General features: G+C 38.4%; 1 protein-coding gene across 3 annotated transcripts in view; it reads left to right on the plus strand.

Annotated features, from left to right (window-relative positions):
• LOC116328960 (limbic system associated membrane protein) overlaps nucleotides 1-23,007 on the plus strand; it is a 1,233,629-nt gene that overhangs the window by 1,141,076 nt on the left and 69,546 nt on the right. For all 3 annotated transcript variants that reach the window (XM_039622696.1, XM_039622695.1, XM_031750856.2), the window contains 2 exons: nucleotides 7,357-7,501; nucleotides 13,804-13,891. In XM_039622696.1, the coding sequence (XP_039478630.1) occupies nucleotides 7,357-7,501; nucleotides 13,804-13,891 (233 nt within the window). The remainder of the gene's footprint in view (nucleotides 1-7,356; nucleotides 7,502-13,803; nucleotides 13,892-23,007) is intronic.

Below are 23,007 nucleotides of genomic sequence, written 5' to 3' on the forward strand. Positions count from 1 at the left end.
GTTGTCAATTAGCACGCAACATACACGGGCACATGTTGATGCACAGGTAGAAAACACTCTGCAGTTCTATAATTTAACACCTATTATTAATTATTTCTTAGTTTCTCTGTAAATTGTTAATTGTGTTCTTCAATGATAGTTTCTTCGTATCAATCAAGTGGAGAGGATCGTAATAGAAGGTAAACTCTGCAGCAGAACAGGGTTGTAGCAGGTGTTTCAACGAGTGCTTTGTTCTGCTTAAGCCTCGTCCTAGGGGAAAAACTTAGACCTTACCTGAAATACTTTTAACCTGCTTCTCAGAAAATATGTGGGGCAAGAAAGTGCTTTGAGGGCTATAAAGGAGACCCTGGTTTGATTTGATATCCGGCTTTAGCTGTGCTCTCACCTTTTTTTTGGAGTATTTTTATTCTCTGGTGCATCCTTTCTATTTCTACCATCTAGTCTCTTGCCTGACTGGATATCTCTTTTGTTTCTGTCCCTGTGCCTGCCTCCTGACACATGTATGAAGTTAGTGGTACCTCTTGCCCTTCAGGCTAGAGTTAGGCAAATCAGGTCTAAATAGCTGGTGCACCACTCTCACCTTTACTTTTTACTGAATGCTGAAGCAAAGGGTTTGGCCATTTTTGAGGAAAGAATTGAGATTCTTCATAAATGGCAGGTACACTATTAGTTGCAACTTAGTCAGAAAGACGTGCATGCACACTACCATATCTTTGTGACACAGCCTGTCCAGTCAAGGATAAAAGGGAAGAAAGGGAAGAGAATGAGTAGGAGGCAGAAGGTTGAAAAGGGTGGAGGGTAGAACAGGACAGAAGCACTACAATGAGGAAGTGGGGAAAAAAGGCGTTTTGTAAAGAGGTGAGAAGTGTCAGAGACAGAAAAAATGGAAAGAAAAGATGAGGTGAGATAAGGAGAACTGGGTATTGATGGGAATAGCGGGTGGTGTGACTGTTCTGTCAATCTTGGCACATCGTTCCTCTCATTACAGTTTCACTCCCCGGCTCCGTCCTGCTCTTTGGTCCTCCCCCACGGCTAGCCCTGGAGCAGGGATACATCCAGCCCAGCCCTCCTGTCAACACAAGCCCAGCTCAGCAGCTCAGGCCCAGGCATCTGTCAGCCCACACAGTCCACCGTCAGCCATAGTCTATTGGCCAGTCCATATTGGCACAGCACAGCAGGGCAGAAAAGGAATGTAATATAGCACAGCAGAGCATCCATCAACAAAGCTTGGGGTAAAATAGCACAGGACAGCAGCCTAGGCATCCATCACATGCAGACCCTGGATAGGCCAAACCGAGTCTCTGAAGTGACTGGTAAACAACTATTGCACTCTGCAAAATCCACTTTTAGAGAAAGAATTTTTATTTCAAATAACTAAAGTCAGACTTGTCAAATAACACAGATGAGGTGCTGCATCATTGTGAGGACCGCAGCCAGTTAATAAGATAGATTTTCATTACAAATCATTAAACCACACCTAGCTTTCCAATTAAATCAAGTTTCCTGCAAGCGTCTTGTTGAACAAGTCCGAGCGGACCAACCAAAGACAGCTGTGATCTTCTATTCTGGTCCAGTGAAGTCGAGACAAACCTGACCCTGCAAAGACATACCTTGACAGTTTCTATGCCAGAAAGAAGTGAGAGCTACAGGCAGACAACCGCACTGACAAGTAATAGGAAGTCCTCCACTTTCTCACTCATTAGTGAGAACAGAACATAGGTACTACTGATCATGCACCAGAACCACACTCTGAAGGTGTGAGCAGTTCTAAAGAATAGCAAAAAGCAAGATGTTGCACAAAATCCCAATATGTATGCAAGTCAATTAATATTTTTTTTCATTTTTATTATTTACTGTTGCAATCTGTTCAAGATGAGAATATAGCCGTAGTTAAAGTCTGACTGTTGTGATACTTACTCCATCAAGTGTAATGGATTTAGTTTTCTGCTCTGTTTCCTTGACCCGTAGTGAACAGCATGTAGTGGGCGCTAACATAAACGAGGTATTACAGACTTGGGTGTTTTATAGTCACCTATAGTAATCGAAGAGCTCAATTTAGAGGAAGCGCACTCACAGTATGAACCTCATTAATTAAAGCAGAAATTTAAAACTTGCTTTGCTAACTGAAACAGAGGGCGTAGTTGAGTTGTTGATTAGCTAACTCGATAGCTTCACATGCAGGCTTTTTTGTGCAGGTAAGTTTTCTTCCTCAATGCTAACTTATTACTGTAGTTGTACCAAAATTATGATACTTTTTAATAAATTCTGTAAATAAGGAAATAAAAGGCAGTTTAGTTTAAATGGGTATGCATTTCTAAAGCACTGAAAGATTAAATCACCGCTAACACATACATCATGCTAGAGAGCCAGTAAATGTAAGTATTGCCAATAGCTGCTGGTTTTATTTAAGCACCACAGTGAGTTCTTGTTTTTCTCTAGAATCCTTAAGTGAACGAGTAAAGATTAAAATTGTGGCAAAATGGCTCCAGGTGCATGCACATCCCACACTAGTTAACAAGCTGGCATGTAAGCTAAAACTGGTACTGCTCTTGCAATACTAGTTTTACTTCATTCATCCATGAAAATACAGTCATGTCTAAAATAGTAACAAGATGACTGGTGGCTGATCAGCGCACAGAGTACTTGAATACTCACGTTTTGTCTTGTTTAAAAGTAGAGCTAAGCAAAAGTCAATAATATGGCTATAACTAGACAGTAAAGGAGGAATTCATTGTCTGTGATGACCTGGGGATACCTCCTTAGAAAACCCAGAACTAAACAAAAAAAATGTTAAGAAGCTTCAGCCGGAGGCAGGCCTTCTCACAGAAATTAAAGCACCTGACTCTGAGCCTAGCTGAGAACTTGACGTTGAAAGCTAATTTGTAATAGGTCTCAGATGTTCCAAACTTCTAGACTACAACCTGATAACATAAAGATAATTACGTTATACATAACATAAAGTCTCATTGCCCTCATAAGACATGTAGTAGCTACTGGATATGTTCTGGATGACTAGGGTGAAACTGGAGACCTGTTTTGAATGGCTGAAGCACCCAGTCCAACCAGTGCCACTACTCTGTGTCTAGGTGATGCTGATGACACAGAGTGCTCAGGTTGCTGGCAAGAGCAATCATAAAATAAGCGAATATATAACTCTGAGTTGAATGTCACTCTAAAAGCCTTTTTCAAAAAATGTCACCATTAATAAATGAATATGTATGCAGGAAAGCAGCAGAAGTAAAGCAGGGTGATAAGCATGCAGATGTATATTCAGGATCTCAGGTAAAGTTCTAAGTATGAATTATAAAGAGCCATCGGGTATTAAAGTCAGTCTTTGGATCCTCAGCACATACAACATTTTAAAGGTCACTGTAAGTAATCTTGAGTTTATTTTGGGGGGGAAAAGCATTTTTGTCATATTCGTATTTTTAGTACATGACATTTTTGCATGGATCATACCAATACAACACTTTATTAATCGCAGGAAACTCAGACATCAAGTAACAGTGGGGAAGGCTGAGGAGGTAGCAACTCATTTAACGTCTTCAATGCATTCTGCAATTGATCATCTGCTGTTATGTAAATGATCCCATTTAGCATGTGTGTATGCAAAGACTATATAAACATCAATTATCCATCTATTTTGATGTAATTTAATAACACAATGTGCTCAGTGGTAGGGGGTTGAACTCATTTTGTAAGACCTAAAACCAAATTTATTAACTAATTAATTAATTAAAGTAATTTAATGCTGTGTGGGGAAGGGTGAATTTTTAATTTTTAAAGAAAAGTAATAAAATAAACTTTTTCAATTTAACATTTAACAATGCACAAAAAATGTCATGCACAGTGTTGTGTAATACTGCCTCTGTGTGCACAGTTTTACATTGAATATTTCAGTAACAGTGGTTGTACAATTGGATAATGCACAGGGGGGAGAGTCTATTAAAATAAAGTATGCGTCCTCAGTTATCATCACTGTTACATGTGCTTGCATGTGTTTTATATAATCTGCAAAGCTGTTTCTATCAACTTCACTGCTGTGGTTTTTTTTAGAAAGTTCCATTTCTTTTTTATGATGCTAATTTGTGTTAAAATAGCTGCCCTTACCCACACTGTGAATTTTTAATCATATATCAAAACCACCAATTATCTAACATTTACATAATAATTACATTATGATGTTTTAAAAAACTGGCAGAGTATCAATTTGGCAGTCTGAGAACTGAGTTTTTATCAGCCACATGGCATCAGTCAGGATGGTTTTCCTCTCAACAGGAAAACATAAAATGTGGATTTGTCAGTGCTATAGCAAAAAGTAGATTTTAATATATGTTGATTTTAACAATTGCATCCAGTAAAAAAGTTCGGGTTCAGTAACAGGCTACGCTTTAATGTGATCGAGAAAACGAGCATCATGTCCATTCGTGTGGTCGTCTTTTTCATCTCATTTTCTTTTCCCACCTCCTCGTGGTTACTTCACAGTAGGCGACAAGCAGTAATGAGGAAGGAGAGGAAACAAGCGCAGTACACGGAAACAAGATGCAAGCATTCAGTCAGCCAGGGCAGTTTATTGCTTCACTGCAAGCAATTTGTCAGTGTGTGTCCATAGCTTGCACTAATGTGGAGGAGCTGAAGACGATTAACATCTAGAACGGCAGGTTGTGTGGTTCAGAAACAGCACTAGAAAGTTTTGATTATTAGTGCTGGGGAATAGTGAACTACACAGAATTAAACTAGTACTTTACTACCTGTTTGATGGAATACCCGCCCCACCTGGACTAGTTCCTGGATGTGACCAATAGGACATCATCCGCAGGGTCTAGGACTGTGGTCAGTACTTTGTTGATGTAATCCTGGAATGTGTACGACCATGTTTGGACAAGAGACTGGCATTATCAGTTCAGGCTGTAGAGTGTATGCCTAATTAGTGTTACATAACAAATCAAGTAAAATATTAGAGTTTTACTCACCAAAACTGGAGCACAGAGTTCCTGGATGTGATGTTAGTATAATTAACCACACTGAAACTCAAATTTATTTGTCAGATAACCACATAAAAAATGCATCAAAAGCAGCCAACACCAGAGACATGAAACAGAGATCCAGTGTAGTATTTCAAATTAGCCAAGTGTTGCCCAGCAGACAGCTAGAGGCTACAGCTGCAGCGTCCACATTCTCCTGTCAGTGGAAATGACCACACCCTTTTCTCCCTACTATAATTTAAAGGATTAAAAGAAAAACATCACAGTCTCTAGAATCACTATAAAGGAGAAAAATGGCAACAGAGACCAAAGGGTTTTTTGTAGTGGTTAACAAGCATGTTTATTTCTGCTGTAATTTTTGGCATTTTAATGTGGGAGCCTATGAATGTAGATTCACTTTTCAAGCCAGCCTCAAGTGAACAGCTTTTGGCAGGTGTGCAGCTTCAATTTTGTGAAACCAAAGTTGCCAGTTGGTGAATGGTAGTTTACAAAGCTTTCAAAGTACTTTCATCAATACTAACGTGATTGTGGTCAGAAAGAAATGGTAGTTTCATGGGAAATTGATTAGCGAGTGAACTATAGGTCTTTTATTTAACTGCATGAAAGTTTTGTGTTGAGCAGCCAAAGACATGTCATATGCTCTTAAAAGGATCAACTCTTTTGGGTGTTACACGTGAACACACACATACACACACCAGAATGGCCACTTTATTAGGTACACCTTTTCAACTGCTTTTTAACCCAAATGCATTGAGTTGCCACTGATGGGTTGATTAATCTCGATTTCTGTTGCAACATTCAGATGGCAGAGTTGGAATTTAGTCCAAACAACATGAAAGAATGAATCCACCCTGCCTTGTATCAACACCTCAGGCTGGTAGTGGTGGTGTCATGGTGCAGGGGATATTTCCTTGGCACATTTTGGGGACTTGGTACCAACTGATCATTGCTACCTCAGTACCTTTACTGAGTGTGTCCATCTCTTTATGACAGTGTAACCATCGTCTGATTGCCTTTTCCAGGACATGTAACCACAAAATGTAACAAAGCTCAAAACTTATAAATAGGCTTATGATGGTGTTAACATATAAGCTGCATGAACCCAGCTCCACACTGTGACATACTTCATGGTTCGTTTTGAGAGGCTAATGAACTGAAACGATTTATATTTTATGCATTTGAATATGAGTCAGTCTGTGCTGCACCCCATGTTCCCTCTGGCTTCTAGCTAGCTTTGGAAAGGGGCAGTTCATAAAACTTTCTTTGATTACAGAAAAATGTATCTGAATTAGCATAGCGAGCTTTTGAATTGCCTCTTTTAATTAGAACACTGAAAACTCTTGAAACAAAACTGGAGGAACACTTTAGAGTGAAGGAATAGGAAGATAGCTGTCAAAGCGAGTCAGTAAACACAGTGAGTTATCTTGGTTCCACACAAAGGGAAGGAACATCAGTAGGGATTAAAGCTGCGAGTACAAACCTTCAACAAATCTGACATCCAGCTCCCGCTGTGAAGCAGACTAGGGTGACTGCACCAACACTTTTGTGCTTCACCCGGGGTCACCTGCCAAAGACAGCCTCACTCCACTGCTTCACTAAGCTACTCTCTTGTAGCTCAACACAATCCAAAGTGGTGTGCGCAGCCAAGGCTCGGGGAGTTGCCGGAATTTGCATGTGAGGCGCATTCACTGTCGGCTTGCATTACAGCTGATATCCATTCTCATTGATTCCGACGTCTTTTCACATTTACATTTATTCATTAGGAAGATGCTCGGCTCCCTTCGCTCCCGTGCAAGATGTCTTAGCTTGAGCTTACTTGGTGTAATGTGCTGACAGCATGCAACAAGAAGTAAACAAGAGGATACCGGTGTCCCTTCTTATCCACAGGAATAACATACTGTTAAAGGAGATGTATTCATCAGAGAAAAAGGGTGGTAAAGAAGGTGAAGGGTTCAGGAGGCAATACAAGGGGGTGTGTGGGAGGAGAAGAGAAAAATTGGTCGTTCACTTTGGAATGAGTAGAGGCCTTAGGTGTCTGCTTACTTTAGCAGTCTTTGTTAGTCAGTGGTATCAAACATAGCAGTGCTGAACTGTATTAAAACATAACCAGCTTGGCTTATTATTTCAGCACAACTGTTTGTATAAACCTTACTCGAAGCACCTTTGACTTCCATACACCCCCGCCTACTCAGCTGGATTGCATAATTGCTGTGATTTGTTTGCTTTCCCTATCTACAAAACTCTGCACTTCATTTTGCCTAATAGGATTACATATCATGAAATGGAAAAAAGTTGCATCCATTTTTTCCCCCCGTAATGAAGAACCAGGTCTTGCTATTTCTCACCTAACCAGTTTTTATTCTGTCTGTAGGTGTTATGTTGATGACAAAGTCTCCAAGGTGGCTTGGCTCAATAGATCCAACATCATCTTTGCCGGCCAGGACAAGTGGTCCCTGGACCCCAGAGTAGATCTGGTCACTAAAGGACAGCTGGAGTACAGCCTACGCATACAAAAGGTAATGTTGACAATAGAGATTTAAAAGCTGAACTGAATTATTGTGCGGAACTGATTCAACCAGAGCTGAGTTGGGTTGTCATTTGCATTTAGATGTGGAAGAGAATTTCTTTTTTTTTCTTTCTTTCTTTTTTTTAGTTTCAGGGATGTTATTCAACAAGTCATGAAACACAACCTTATTAAACACACACTTTGACTTAAATGTATTCTTTATTTAGCAGCAGATGTTGTTAAATATTAATCTATTCATTTATTCATTTATTTATGCAGCAGGTTCAGTCAGAGGGACTTTTTTTAAACTACATTCTTAGTTTTTGATTTTTCACTGTCTGCATAATTTCACAAGTATAAACATAAGCAGCAACAGGATGGGAAATACAGGAGTGTTCTCACATCCCTTTCCAAAAAATCTCTGCTAGCATAAATTAATGCTGAAGAAGTAGTTTGACATATCGGGAAACTTGGTTGCCAGCTAAATATGAAACTGGAGCCGGAATTCATTTTATCTTAGCATAAAACAAAGACAGAGGGAAACAGAGTAAAAGGGCTAAGCATTAAAAATCAGCTTATTCCATCAACCTATTCATCTCTATATTGGAGATACTTTCAAATAGAAGTGTTTATTTTAAACTTACCCTGTTACTGTCATGCTGACAGTAACAGGGTAAGGACAGAACATAACATGTAGTGTATAAAGTCTCAAATGTAAAATTTGGAAAGGCTATAGAGAGCAAGCAAAGCAAAGCAAAGCTACATACAACTGCAGAGGTTATACAAAGTGCAAGACTTGGCATAAGTGACGGGCATTTGCATTCTGAGTCCCAAGTGTGGTTAGCTTTAGGCAACAAAAGCAATGTTGTTTGAATGACAATGAGGTAAACACATCCTGCCCTGTTCTTCAAGTCGCTTAGCCAAGACAACAATGGTGTGCATAACCATGGACACATCAAAATCACACATTTTTTTTATGGCGAGACTGCATTATAATAGGATAAAACACATTTTGTTGATTTACTCAGGAAATCAACATTTTGGAATTTGCCAAGTCCATTAATTCACAACATTTCCTCATTATGTTAATGGAAAACATAACCTAGGCTCCATTACATTTATTTCCAAACATATTTGCTGTTTTGCATTCCTAATATGGAAAAGTAATTTGCATGAGACAGAGTTGCTCTGCTATTTTATGGGGACGTGGATAGGGGTGACTGGCGGTGTGGCTATAAATCTGACATTTTTAGAATCTGAGGGGGGAAAAAGCATACATTAAACTACAATAAAGTTCATATGCCTTCCCCGCAACAACTTCAGCTGGGATTTTTAATAAAACTGATGGTCTGTCAACTGTTTCACAGTTTCTTAATGCCAGCATTTTGTACTTCATCCAAAAAAAACCCAACTTTTATTTAGTCATTTCAATATCACAACTGTTTGTAAGTGCTTTCCTCGATCCATTTCTTTAATGGGGCTTACAAACACTATTTCATGTCCTGTTTTAATGATTCAACTTTCATGTCACCTAACAGCATTGACATTTAATATGTAATGTATTATATAAAATGTAATGTTCACAACGGTGTAATAAGTAAGTGAAATAGTCATGGTAACCACATTTAAACAGACTTAAAGTATGAATAAGCCGAAACAAAGTACTTCAGAGTTTGACAAAGCAAAAATGATATTTAAGAGGCAGAAAAATATTCAGTGAAGGGATCATTCAGGAACCTTTTCTACTTTCACTAAAAGCAACAATATAAATATAAACAAAATATATGAAAAATGAAATGAATAAAAGCAATGTCATAGTTATGTAACAAATACTTGTTTGGTTTTTATTGGTTTGATGAGAAAGTTCTGATAGTGGTTAATCAGTGTACAGTTCTTGGTCTTTGATAAATACTGTCTTTGAGTGAAGTGTAAGTCAGATTAAAGAGGATGTCAGTTTAAAATGACTCAGCATTTTTGTGATATGGGAAGTGACTTGCTTTTTTGTCTTTAGGAGAAATTATAAAAGACAATAACAATCATCACATGCAAAGTCTCTCAATCCCTAATTCCCATCCAAATTTGAATCACGGGCTGCCCCTGATTTAAGTTTGGATGGGATTGAGGGAATGTGGAGTAAGGATTAGTCTGACACACAGACTGCTCCACAATTATAGTAGCAGGATAAGGAATGAGGGAACTCAGGCATTGTGGGGAACAGCAAAATACAACAAAAATACCACTCATACATCATGGTTTCTCATTCTCAGGGTTGATATATATTCAGATAGCTATTTATCTTGGTAATCTCTTTTCATTTGAATCTTGCTGTATTGTCATAAAGTCTGTATCAGGTTGTGTGCATGCCTGTGAACTCTCTCTACATGATCAGGGGTTGAGCAACTAAAATTGGCAAACATGTCCATCTTAGGCCCCTGAAGGTTCTTATTGATATGAAATATGTGTCATGAAGCAGGCAGGATTGAGGACCCAAAATGCAGACTCTTAGTCGCAGGACTAACTCAAAACACAGCTTTATTGCTGATTACAAAATACATGAAAGCAAACTGGAAGAAACTAGGAACTAAACAGGCAGGTTTAGTTCCTAAACCTGCAGGAATGAGGTAGATCGCAACGCAGGACAGGGGCAGACAGGGGCTGTGTCCCAATTCAGGGTCTGCACGCTTGAAGTACGCACACTACGCGTACTACGTACGGTGCGTACTATAAGTACGAGAAGTGCGGAAGTGAGAGGCTTGTGAAATGGGACGGTCTAGCCTTCGTTGTGCTGCTCAGGTTGCCTAGCAACCATGATACTAACCGCGAGAAACGTTACATACACCATTGTTTGACAGAAATGAAGGAGAAAGAATGTTTTGTTGGTCATTCATTTTTGTCATGACATCAATTTGATTAGTTGAGTATCTGAGGCTGAGACCACGGGACTGTAAAACATGATAGTTGGGCTTCATTTCTGTACTGAAGTCATTTCAAGATTAGTTAGTAAATAACAATTAGCTAATGTTGTTCATGAGACTAAAGTCATCTCACTGTGGTAATGTAAATATAATATGGCCAATATTATAGTATTGTCATATATATATATATATATATATATATATATATATATATATATATATATATATATATATATATATATATATATATATATATATAGATAGCAGTGAGCTTGAACTCTGGGTCAAAGATTCAAGTTGCAGTTATTTATATTTCCTATCACCTTAAATCTTCACTCAAAGACAAGTATCTTTGACAGTGTATATATAGATGTATTATGCATAAGAGACAAATATTGTTCGTTTAATATGTTGGCATTATTACATTTGGCTCAATGCTTACATACATGTGTAAAAAGGAAAATGTACGAGCTGTGAAAAGTGTTTCTGGTAGAATGAAGAGTAGACTGATATATGAAATATTCCTTTATTGGGTGAGAAAATCAGACCATGTCATAACTGCTTTAAGTCATATAGAATAGATATCAGAGCCTTAAACAGGCTGACTTCTGCTAAATGGGTCAAACTGGGCAGAAAGTCTACAAACACATAACATCCTTATAGAATATGATGTAACACTATAGATCAACTTACCTCAGAATATATAAAGCATATAAACAATTACAGCAATATGATGCAACAAACACAGCAGTGCTACTAATCCAAAATACTCAAAGCTTCATAGAACTGAAACAAACATTTATTTTTAGCTCCATTCTGCTGCTGATACATACTTTAGGTTTCTGAATATTAAACTTGTTGCTGCCTTTCATAGTGTGTAACTTGAAGGCCCTGAGTACTTTCTCCCACACTGAAAACACTGGAATGATCAAATTATTTGAACATTACCTAATAAGACTGATTCAGGACAGACAATTAGTTATTCTAAACTTTCCTAGCAGTCCTTCACAAACAGGGAACAGTCTGTCTATTCTCTCCATCTGTCAGCTGCTGCTGGCTATTCCTCCTCCTCTTCCTCACACACTGCTGAGTTTGTCCTGGTGGATCATCAGGGTGCAAAGCCTCACAGATGATGTGCAGCAGTGGGTCCCTCAGTCTGTCCTCACTCTGGACACTTGCAGTTGTCACACATGGAAATCAAATGTGTGATAAGCTGCAGGATTCAAACACAAGTGTAACTTATAAACACATGTTCATACTTTTATTCCACAATCAGAGAGAAAGAAACAGAGAGAGAGTGCAGGACAGACAGACAGGTGACAGTCTCAGGTGTACACACTGCTACAAAACAGCACAAGAGAAGGAGGATTTAGTGTTTGTGTTATTACGAGTGCTAAACAAGAAGAGTTCCCAGATGGTCCAGTGGACACATGTGTGACTCCTGTGATTAAAGCATCTTTCTTTCAGCTTAACGAGTGAACCGTCAGCTCGTTCAAACACGTTAAAGTCCGTTTGGCTCGACACCACCGAACAGAGGCAGCAATATAACATAGCTAACATTAACAGTGCAGTGAATCCTGCTTGTGCCGTGATATTCAGGACTGCAAACCGAGCAGCGTCACTGACTTTCAGCTCGTTGTGTTTGTGGATATATGACTGACTTTAATTACGCATAAAATCATCACATTCTCTGTAAGATAAGGTCGACTACATATATATATATATATATATATATTTAGAAGTAGAGGCTTTAAAACCAAGTTAACGCTGAAAGTACAAACATCACTAATGTCACATAACTTTGCCGACATGTGGTCAACAGTAATGTTTTAATGTTCTTCGTTATTAAACATTCGCACATAAATAGTGACATAATATTCAGTACTTACTTTTGACAGTTCACTCTTCGGCTGCTCCCTTCTGCCGTATTTTGCGGCAAAATTATCCACACCCACCGCCGCGCTATGAATTGTGGGATATATGGGACCACGAAGCGTGCACCGGACCACGCTTGATATTTGGGGAAATCGACGGCGCATTTGAAGTACACTTCGATTTGGGACAGCCGTCGTCGCGTGGCGGTGACGTAATCGCACTTAAAATGCGTACTTCAAGCGTGCAGACCCTGAATTGGGACACAGCCGCAGACATACACACAAGGTCAAACGAGGGAACAAACCACATGGGGGAACACAGCTGAACATAATCTAACTAACGAGACAGGGGAAGCACAGCTGAACATGACACACACCGGACAGAGACTGTCAAACTAAAACAGGAAGTATGAGACAGATAAAACACTGGGGAAAAAGTGAGGAGAGCGAGGGCGAGAGAGTGAGTGAGGGATGAGAGAGGATGAGAGAGCTAGGAACGAGAGAGGGACACACAGAGACATGACCAGGGAAACAGGACACAAAGACGAGACCAGGGCATGAAAAACGACCTAATAACTAACTAGACAACCTGAACTACAAATACAGAAATGCAACCAGGAAACAATTCACACAGAAAAAACAATTATGAATAAACAAGACTCAAACATCCAAAAACACAAAACACTGACTCAACGTCCCAGGTACCCTAGCAGTTATGACAGTATCAAGTTGCCTAGTAACCGCCTACAAGCTGAAATAACCCACCTGTAGCATTCTTGCACATAAGACCTTTTTAAGAATCTCCTCATTTTGATTTCACAACACTAACATATACAGTAATTTTGTAAATATTTAATTTACTACATTTTGATGTCTCCTAATTATGATGTTTAGAACGTCATCATTTGATATCATTTGACACATTAACGTATGACTAAGTTTACTGTTGTTAGGGGGTATATTGTACATTTAATGTCAGATAAATAACAATATGATCATACTTAGGGAAATGGGATTTCTAGCGTGCATTTTTTTCAGGTGCATGGTATCGACATGTACTGTGTAGCTAAACCACGGTGTATATAAACTGCAATCAGAACAAGATAAATTGAAGCTTTAATCTTTAATTATATGGGTGCATATTCAGTTGAAAAAAGTCTTGCCAACATTAACAACGTTTCATTGTCCACTCAATGGGGGTGTCTGGCTAATAAACGTAGCAGTACAGTTATATTTTTTAGAAAATGGACAATTGAAATGGTCGTTTAAACATTCAAACATACGTGTAAATACATTTTCCTGTATGTTTACATACAACAATCCAATATTTATCTGTTCATTTAAATTAACATCTACCACCCATGTTTCTTTTTTGCTTTTGTCTTAATGTAATTAATGTATGCGTTTGCTACCAGGAAAAAGATATCATCTATTTAAAATGTACACATTCTCCCAGTAGCATTGTCGCAACAGATTAAATGTTGTTTTACACTAATAACTAATATTCTGTTTTAATGTGTTAGGTGGATGTTTATGATGAAGGCTCGTACACCTGCTCCATACAGACTAAGCAGCAGCCCAAGACCTCACAGGTCTACCTCATTGTACAAGGTAAGCTACAAACTCCTGCTGCAAGGCAGAACGTGAACATGAGTGAATTGCCCCTGTCAATGTATTGCACACTTAAAAGTATATTTTAAATATCTAATGAAGTCTTTGTCCAAGAGTTCACAAGCAGCATACACAAATGTCAATGCAAAAACTCATTGTTATTGCATTTGTTTTGTATGGTGTCTGCAAAGGAAATTACAGGAATACATTTTGTGAGGATTTTCTTAAACTATATGTTGGAAATGTCGGCCTAGAAACAGCATGCCTTGTTTTACTTCAGCTGAGTCTTAAGTGCACTTAAAAGTCTTAAGCAGTTTTTCACTTCAAAGAATGTGAAGTTGTGTCTCCTTAATTGGTACAGCTGCAAAGATGAGAGCAGAAGGTAATCAGGAAGAGTGAGAAACGGTGATATTTTTCCCTATTAAATCTAGTTTTTTTTTAAGCTTGCTGTGGGTATGAGGCTTTCGGCTCATGAGATTACAGAAGAAACAATTCTGTGAAATCACCAACTTTTTCTAGCTGAGAGGCCTGACGAAAAGGTATAAGCCTCAATGCACAGTCATGTTAAGCTGTTCATTACTCCCCATTTTTAACTGGAATTGTGAATGGTGCTGGGAAGCGATATCTGCTGACAGTCAGACCCATACATAAATTTCTTAACTAATTTTGAATTTGTGGCTTAAAATTTGACTAATTATCTCAACATAGAACATCTTAGTTCAATTACATGGCACATACAACATAGACAACAGGAAATGGCTGTGGTGCTTAAAACAAATTAATAATGGCCTTGGATGTGCCAAAATGTCTGAAAACCAAATAACAGATAAAGCAGGAGTAAATTTTGTTTGCTGCTAAAGAAAAGTGAGTGCTCCCAGATCACACCACAATCGATTTTTAAGTCAAAGAAACAAGTTGAAACTGAAATGCAGACTTTCAGCTTTACTTCAAGGTGTTTGACAGAAGTATTGCCTTTTGTGTTTAGAAATTGAATTGAAGGCATTTTTATTTATAGTCCACTAGTGCTGGGCGATATGACGATATATATCGTGTGAACGATAGAAAAGTGTCTATTGTGCCATTTGTCTTCTATCGTTTCTATCGTTTCTAACCCAAATTTTATGAATTATTACATAAAATATATAATTAACGCTTTACAACCGGTCGGAGCAGGCACACTCCGTTTTGCCTAACTATTTTTAAATCCCTGTAGAACTGGAACCACGTAAGGTAGCGCAATAATTTTTTTTGCATGTGAAACCGGAGGAGTTGTACTTACATCTTATGCCATCAGCTTGCCCTAGGTCACGGTTTCCTTCCACATATAGCTTTGCAAAAATTGCATAAGAAGCACTTTCAGCAACAAAAACATAATATTCCAGAAACACGCTTTGCCGATGTTCATAACACGTCCTACGTTGGCATATACGTCAGCGTGAACTATCTCATGTCCACCATTACCTGCCCGAAACCAGAAGTGACGGAAATTGCTGTCCATACAGACAATATTCATTTCTAAATGATTAACTAACAATCTTGTGCTTAAAATGCTTTGTCAATATTGTAGAAAATGTTCAACTTAATCATCATCTTGGCTCCTCTGACGACCTGTTTGCTGTTGCATGCTGCTGAAAGGCAGTGGGGACAGGGGACACTTGGGCAGTGCATTTATTGCAGCATATAATGTGTTTTCTGGATACACTGCTGCTTTTTCAGCATTCAAAGATTGATGGCACCATGTCAGAGCTGGCTATGAATTTCAGACGGATCAGGCCTTAACTTAACAAAAAAGTTATCAATAGTTCTTTTCATCTTTTCTTATTACCCACAGCTACATGCACTTCTGTCGGGCCTAGGCTGCTCACTAGGGCTGGGTATCATCACTGATTTCTATAATCCATTCGATTCCGGTTCTCAAAGTCCTGATTCGATTCAATTTAGCCTCAGACAGTCAGAAATATTATAATTCTGATCATTTATCAATACTGATACATGTGAGACTTCATCAGAATTGTGAACATCACAGCAGATGCCTTTGTGTCAAAGTAACTGAGAATAAAACACAGAAAAACATGAAGGAGATTTTCCTGGTCTGGCTTTTTATAGCAGATAACCTTAAAAATATTCTGCAATTTTGCGTAATTTTAAAAAGTTTAAATTTCTTCAGTATTGAACAGCAGAAATGAGGCTTTCTTGTCAAAGGTCATTTAAGTGAAAAAAGAAAAAGAAAAGAAAAAGACAGCGGCCGACAGCGCTGTAAACAACGGTAGACTGGTGGGTAATAAGCGAATGAATAATGCAGAAAACAGAGATTTGAGATGGGAAACTGTTCTTGAAGTACAGAGAGAGAGAGAGAGAGCTGTGCATGAAGTGTGATTTTTATCGTGGTGGAAGCAAAACAGCAAAACTCAGAGGGAATTCATGACGACATTGATCAAATGTGAAGCGTAGTTTGCTGCTTCTTTTGCTGCAGGCTCGGCGAATTTTGGTTGGAGAGACAAAACCTGCAGCTCAGAATCTAGTGCAAAAAAGACGGAAACACAGAGCGGACCCGGCGCATCAGAATCGCTAAGCTCCGACAGCGTGTCCGTGTTCGGGCCGTGGGGTGAGAAAGCCGAGAAAGACAAAGCTGATTCTGATGCGTCGGGTCCGCTCTGTGTTTACATCTTTGTGTGGAATCCGTGTACCTGCTCTCATTTGCTGTTTGGTGGTTGTTGAAATAGTTTTGTGAGCTTTAATCTGAGAATCTGGCTTTTCTGGCAAAACACAGTTATATTTAAAAGTCAATTCAGGATTTAATGAATCGATATCGCTTTATTCAAGCTACTCACCTCTCTCTTCCAACTGCACTTTCAACTGGACCACGGCCAATCAGAGAGGTCCCGCCCCTGACTTTCTGATTGGTTTAGTCTACGATAGGGGCATAATGTGTGTCTGTTGTTGACCACACAGAGAGTTGCAGAGATTTTTTTTTTTTTTTTTTTTTTGATACCCGAACAGTTGTTCGCAACGGTGCGACCAAATATTTGTTTTAGTCGCACCATTGAAAAATTTGGTCGCACTCTAGAGCCCTGCCTATGTTGGTGTTTTTAAAAGTCATGTTTGACTTTATGCTTTTCTGTATCGTTTCTGGGATGCTTAGAACTCATATTACACTGTTGGAAATAGTTTATTTTGATGCATTATAATATTTATTTTCATTTTTCCTGTAGTATATAAGAATTAGTGTATCTCAAAAATAAAACTATGAAGACACTCAAAATAAATTTCTCATGGTTGGAAACCATTTTGTGCAACTTTTTTGTATTTACAGTTTTGAGGGATACACCTCTGAAATTTTTCTAACTAGAAATATATGTAAAAAAAACCAAAAACGATTTTCAATTTTTTTGTAGTTTATTGCACATAATTCTTTTGCAATTTATGTAGTTACTATGGACTTAATGCATTATTAAAATTTGGGTTATAACAGTTGTATTGATGTATAGAAACTTGAAATGCTCCCACAAATGGCACTACAGCATGTAAAAACATAAAGATAAGCTCTGGCGGACTTGGTCTCATGGTAGGTCTTAAAGGGTTAAATAGCCTGTGGCAAATATATTAGTGTTGTCTTCTCACTATACATACTCTTAACTTTATGCAAGAGAAAATAAAGTATATAAAAATGATATTTTTTGCAAAGAAACTCCGTCTTGTGGTTTGCGACATGGTGCTGCACCCGGATTTGCGACATACTTTACGGTAACTCAAAACAAAGACTGCACCCTCGGCACTTGCTGTTTACAGACTGCATACTTTCCAAATGAGCACAGGCCAGGTGGTATATCATGATATATATCGTTATTGTGATATAAAATAATTCATATCGTGATAAATATTTTTTCCATATCGCCCAGCACTATAGTCCACCATTTTCAGAGGCTCCAAAGTCATAGGACAAACTAATATAGCTTCAAATTCAAGTATTGTTATTTGGGTGAAAATCTGTTGTAGTCAGAGACTGTGTGAAGTTTAAAACCCATGGATATCACCAACTGCTGTGCTTCCTCCTTAGTGATGCTCTGCCAGGCCTTTACTGCAGCCACTTTCAGTTGTTCCTTATTTGTGGGTCTTTCTGCATTCAGTTTTGTATTTACTAACTGTAAGGCCTTCTCTGTTGAGTTAAAATCAGGTGTGACTGACTTGCCCATTGAAGAGTATCACATTTCTCTGCCTTATGAAACTCTTGGGTTGCTTTTGCAATCATTTTTGAATTATTTGGCTGAATGTGGGCAGCACTGTACAATCTGTCAGGAGTCACAACATCAATGAACACCACTGGCCCAGTTCTGCTGGCGGCCATGCATGCCCAAAGAGTGTAATCTTCCTACTTCCTGTATATATCCTCACTTGGATTGTTTTGGAAAGCTATTTTTCTTAAGCAAAGAAATAATTTTGTCATCATACACTTGAACTGGCCAGTGCATTCATTCTCTTCAAGAATGCAGATTCTTGATTTGGCCACTCCTAAAGTTTTTGTTATTTCTCTGACGGGTTTACTTTGATGTCCTAACTCACTTGTACTAACATGTCTTGGGGGGTCATATTTAAAATTACAGTGAAAAGCGGTAAATGATATTTTGTCTGCACTAGCTGTGTTATTGTCATACAGTACTAGTAAACCTCTGATAAGACAGAATATTAGGTTACGTTACATCAAAATACTGAATTTGAAAATCAAAGGATTTTCTTTCTAAAATTACCACTTAACGGTCGAATAAACACTTTCAGGTATTTATTATGATTTTCTTTGTCTTATTATGCCCTTAAACATTTCCAACATAATTTCTCTGCCTGTAGTTTTTCCTGCCTATTTATATCTACACACTGTCTCAGAAAAGCAAATCACAGCCAGAAAATAATCTTGGCGATAACAGTCTCATTAAAACATTTATTCTGATGTTCAAACTTGGCTGTTATACAGCAGCTGCACACTTTTTCAGGGTAACGGTTGGCCTTTTCAAGCCTTGTTTAAATCCGTAAGTTGTTTTTCTTTTATGAATCGCTTATAAAACAATAAGAGCAATACAAACACGGAGTTGTGCATCAAGGGCAAAAAGGAGAGTTTATTATCGATCAAAATGTCAAGTCTCTCAGTTTGGCTTTTTCAAAGCCACAGCTGGTTGACAGAATTTTCTCTTTGAAAGAGTCTATTTTATACATGCATGCAAAATGAGTTCTCAAAATTGGATTTCCTATGGTGTCCTTGTTTGCTTGCATGAATGTGGGGGTTGAAGTTTTGCATGCTTTTCCTTCAAGCTGTGAATGTCTGAGCTGTCAGCTGTCCGTCGCTCAAAAACTGACAGTAAATGTTGATGGAGTGTTGTATACAGCATGTACTTTGATACATTTATTGTTGCAGCTCAGTCCATTTCACCATGTGCTGGAGTATGTTTTATTTTAACTGCCCTCTCCATTTTGAACCTCCTTACTGTGAGATGTGAAACCCACCCGCAGATAAATAGTACAGGCTGTCAGTGGATGAAATGCATCACAGTACAATTTCACCACACACAATAGTCTACTGAAGAACTTCTCATCCAGCTATGAACTGAAGATATCATCCATTAACAGCATTTTTAAAGGTCAATATGTGAATTGATGCTGCTCTTCTGGGATCCATGGCAGCAAATTGCCTCTCTTTCCCAGAATCCATTGTGTCCGATTATTCACTGCTTGATCATTGGAACGTCCTGTGCCGACTTCCAGAGTTTCTGACGGCGGTCTCATTCATCACAGCTAATGCGACGGTTATGGCCAAACATTGATTCTGTTGCTTTCTTTCCCTGCTATTTTGTCCTTTGCTCTGCCTCTCAAAGTCCCACTCAGTGTTGATGCCATTGTTATGCTCATCTATTGTATTTCCCTGCTGTGTGGGTGTAATCTTCTCCTTTAGGTTCACTTCAGCATCTTTCATCTAAATTGCCTTGCAGTGCTGAAGGCGTAGGTTTCTGGCAATTACAGTGAATGTGTTACTGTGAACAACTACTGGGACTTTTTATTTACTTTGAAATTTTGGTCAGATAATGAATGTAGATGTGCTCAAACAAGTGAATGCAGCATACAGGTTAAATAAGTGTAAGTTCAATTCTGATTTGCAAATATCCGACTGCTTATTTAAGTTCAGCTTTTGCTAGTTTTGTCCACTCTTTTTGTACTCTAACTTTGGTTGTTTACCAAGAGGACAGGACAATGTCTCTCTGTTTGTGGTACTATAATGACATTACAAGCAGCAACCTACAGCAACCCCCACAAAACCCAATCAGCTCTGCGGGATAATAATTCACCCCGCCTTCATTGTTTAATGGGTATGAAAATGTTCCAAGCATCAAACATTGCCCCTGGTTACAGACCCAAGAGCAGGTTCACATAACCAAAGCTGACAATTTTCTGCTAGCAGGGACAGGGACGTAATTGGAAAACAAATGATCAGACAAAGTAAATTTGTGGTGGATGAAAAAGTGGCAGACTCGCGGGGCTCAGACGAGCGGTACCAGGAAGCAGGGTCACTGCACATGACAAGAATCGTAATGTAAGGCTGGGCTTTTCACCCCAATCCAATTTGATTTTTATGAAACACAGAATTTGGTTGATCGGCCAGTCTAAGACAGTGCTTTTATGATTTGAAAGTTTAATGGCTCCTAAAGCTACTTAAAAGAGTGTGTATGTGATTGAATGTAGATTTGCAGTGTGGAAAATAATTATTTGATCTCCTGCTAAATGTGTAAGTTTGCTCATTTAGAAGGAATCGAACAATCTCTAATATTTTAGAGAGACAGAATACCAACCAAAAACCCGAAAAAACCCCACATTAGATAAAACTTATAAACTGATTTGCATGTCATTGAGTGAAAGAAGTATTTGATGCCCCACTCCAACCTCTCCACCATCATGGGCAAGACCAGAGAGCTGTCAAAGACTGCCAGGGACAAGATTGTAGACCTGCACAAGGCTGGAATGGGTTACAATACCTTTACAAGAACACTGTTCCTACAGTCAAACACGGAGGTGGAAACATGATGCTGTGGAGATGTTTTTCTGCTAAGGGCAGGACGAGTTCACTGCATTGAGGGGCCATGTATCATAAAATCTCAGACAAGGACATCTTTCCCTAGACCAGAACACTAAAGATATGTTACAGATGGGTTTTCTAGCTTGACAATGACCCACAACATTACAGCAAGGCAAAAAAGGAGTGGCTAAACTAAAACACATAAAGGTCATGGAGTGGCCTCCAAGGTCAATCGCATAGAAAATCTGTGAACTGAGCTGAAGCTTTAAATTGCCAAACAGTAGCCAAGAAATTTGAAGGATGTAGAGAGTTTCTGTAAAGACAAGAGTGGACCAACTACAAGAAACATCCTACCGCTGTGTTTGCCAACAAACTGTGTTTTGCTAGGTGATATATATTATATTTTATTCAATGATATGCAAATCAATGTATAACTTTTACGTTGGGGTTTTTTGTTCATATTCTGTCTCTATCCATTAAAATTAAAATATTTAATTATTTCTCCCACTGTACAAATGCAGATTAATATTTGATTCAGAATATCTTACATTGCATATAAAATCCTACCTGATTCACTTTCTCATAGCCTGTGGAGAGGTTTTATCTAATCATGTACACTTGACAGACTTTGAACTTGATCCTCATATAACTAATATTAAATTACATCTGCTCTGCACTGCTGGGTTTTTTTGGAGTGTGCATAGAGTTCAAGCGAAATTCTCCACCACTTCAACAACTAATAAAAAGTACACTTTAGATGTATATAGATCTAATAGCAGTCCCTGAGGGGAAATGGTTTGTGGGGGGTTTTTTTTAAGATGAAATCCACAATGTAAAAAAAAAAAAAAACCCTGTCCAAAGCCCATAGAAACTACTTACTTCATTAATAATACCAATCAATCACTACAGGATGGAAGGAGGTAGTATATTTTCTCTGAAGGCAAATATTTGACATTCTAAAAAGTTTAACAACTTTTTCCTTTAAAAACACTGTCATAACAAATAATCTAAGGTTTTCTTCAATCTTACAAGAATAAGGGAAATTTGGGATATTGAGTGATCCTCAGATGCTGCCCTCATAATTTCCTTTTTTACCGTTTCTGTTGGTATTTTGAATTTTTACTCAGTCAGCTTATTTACGCACAAGGTGTCCTTGGGTTAAGTGAAGGTGATCTCAACTCATCATTTTGTGAATCAGCAGGGTTGCTTTAAACTATGACCTAACCAAGACTGTATTGATTTTAGAGCCTAAAGCTAACTAAGCATATTTGCAGTAGTATTAAGGGCCTAACCCTATCCAGCAAGTGATAAGTAAAATCCAAGGTCAACAAGGAAACAACCTCCATATAAGGGTTTTTAACATCTGAAAAATGTGGTCATTATTTCTCAGTGGCCAAAGCACCCATGACTGGAACGTTGGAGCACCAATGTTAAAGGACACCTTGCACGTAATGGGGAATCAGGAAGCACCTGACATAATGCTTCCAACTTGCTCACTATCACTTTCCCTGATGCCATTGAACAAAATAAGATGAGAGCAAAAGGGTGAGATAGTGAGCAGACACAACGGATAAAGGATAATCAAACAGCATACGTCATGTTCAAATAACTATGTGATATGACTAAAAAAAGAGGTATTTTGTTTGTAAATACAATATATATGAACAGTTTTTCCTAACTTGCCCAGTGTTGTTGAACATTGTAGTTCATATAAATAGCAGTGGGTACAATAGAGATGAATCAGGAAAGTAAAATCAGAAGTGTTGTCTCTGTGATTGATGGAGCACGTGCCGTATTTTTACTGAATAGCCTCTTTAAAAAATAAGCAGGTACTGCCTGCAATTTATTTTTCTTGTTCTTGCCATGGATAGTGCGTGTTCCTTTGTGGCAGAATAAAGAGGCAGGATTGGTACAAATAAAGACAAATCAGTGATCATGGGCATTTATGGCTACAGCTTTTTAGTCTTTGGAAAATAAACAGCATCAGTATTGCATGCCTACAGTGCTGTAAAAAGGATTTTCTCCGTTCCTGATTTCTTAATTTTGGCATTTTTGTCACACT

This window comes from Oreochromis aureus, linkage group 14 (assembly GCF_013358895.1).
Source record: "Oreochromis aureus strain Israel breed Guangdong linkage group 14, ZZ_aureus, whole genome shotgun sequence".
In the NCBI taxonomy this organism is placed as follows: Eukaryota; Metazoa; Chordata; class Actinopteri; order Cichliformes; family Cichlidae; genus Oreochromis; species Oreochromis aureus.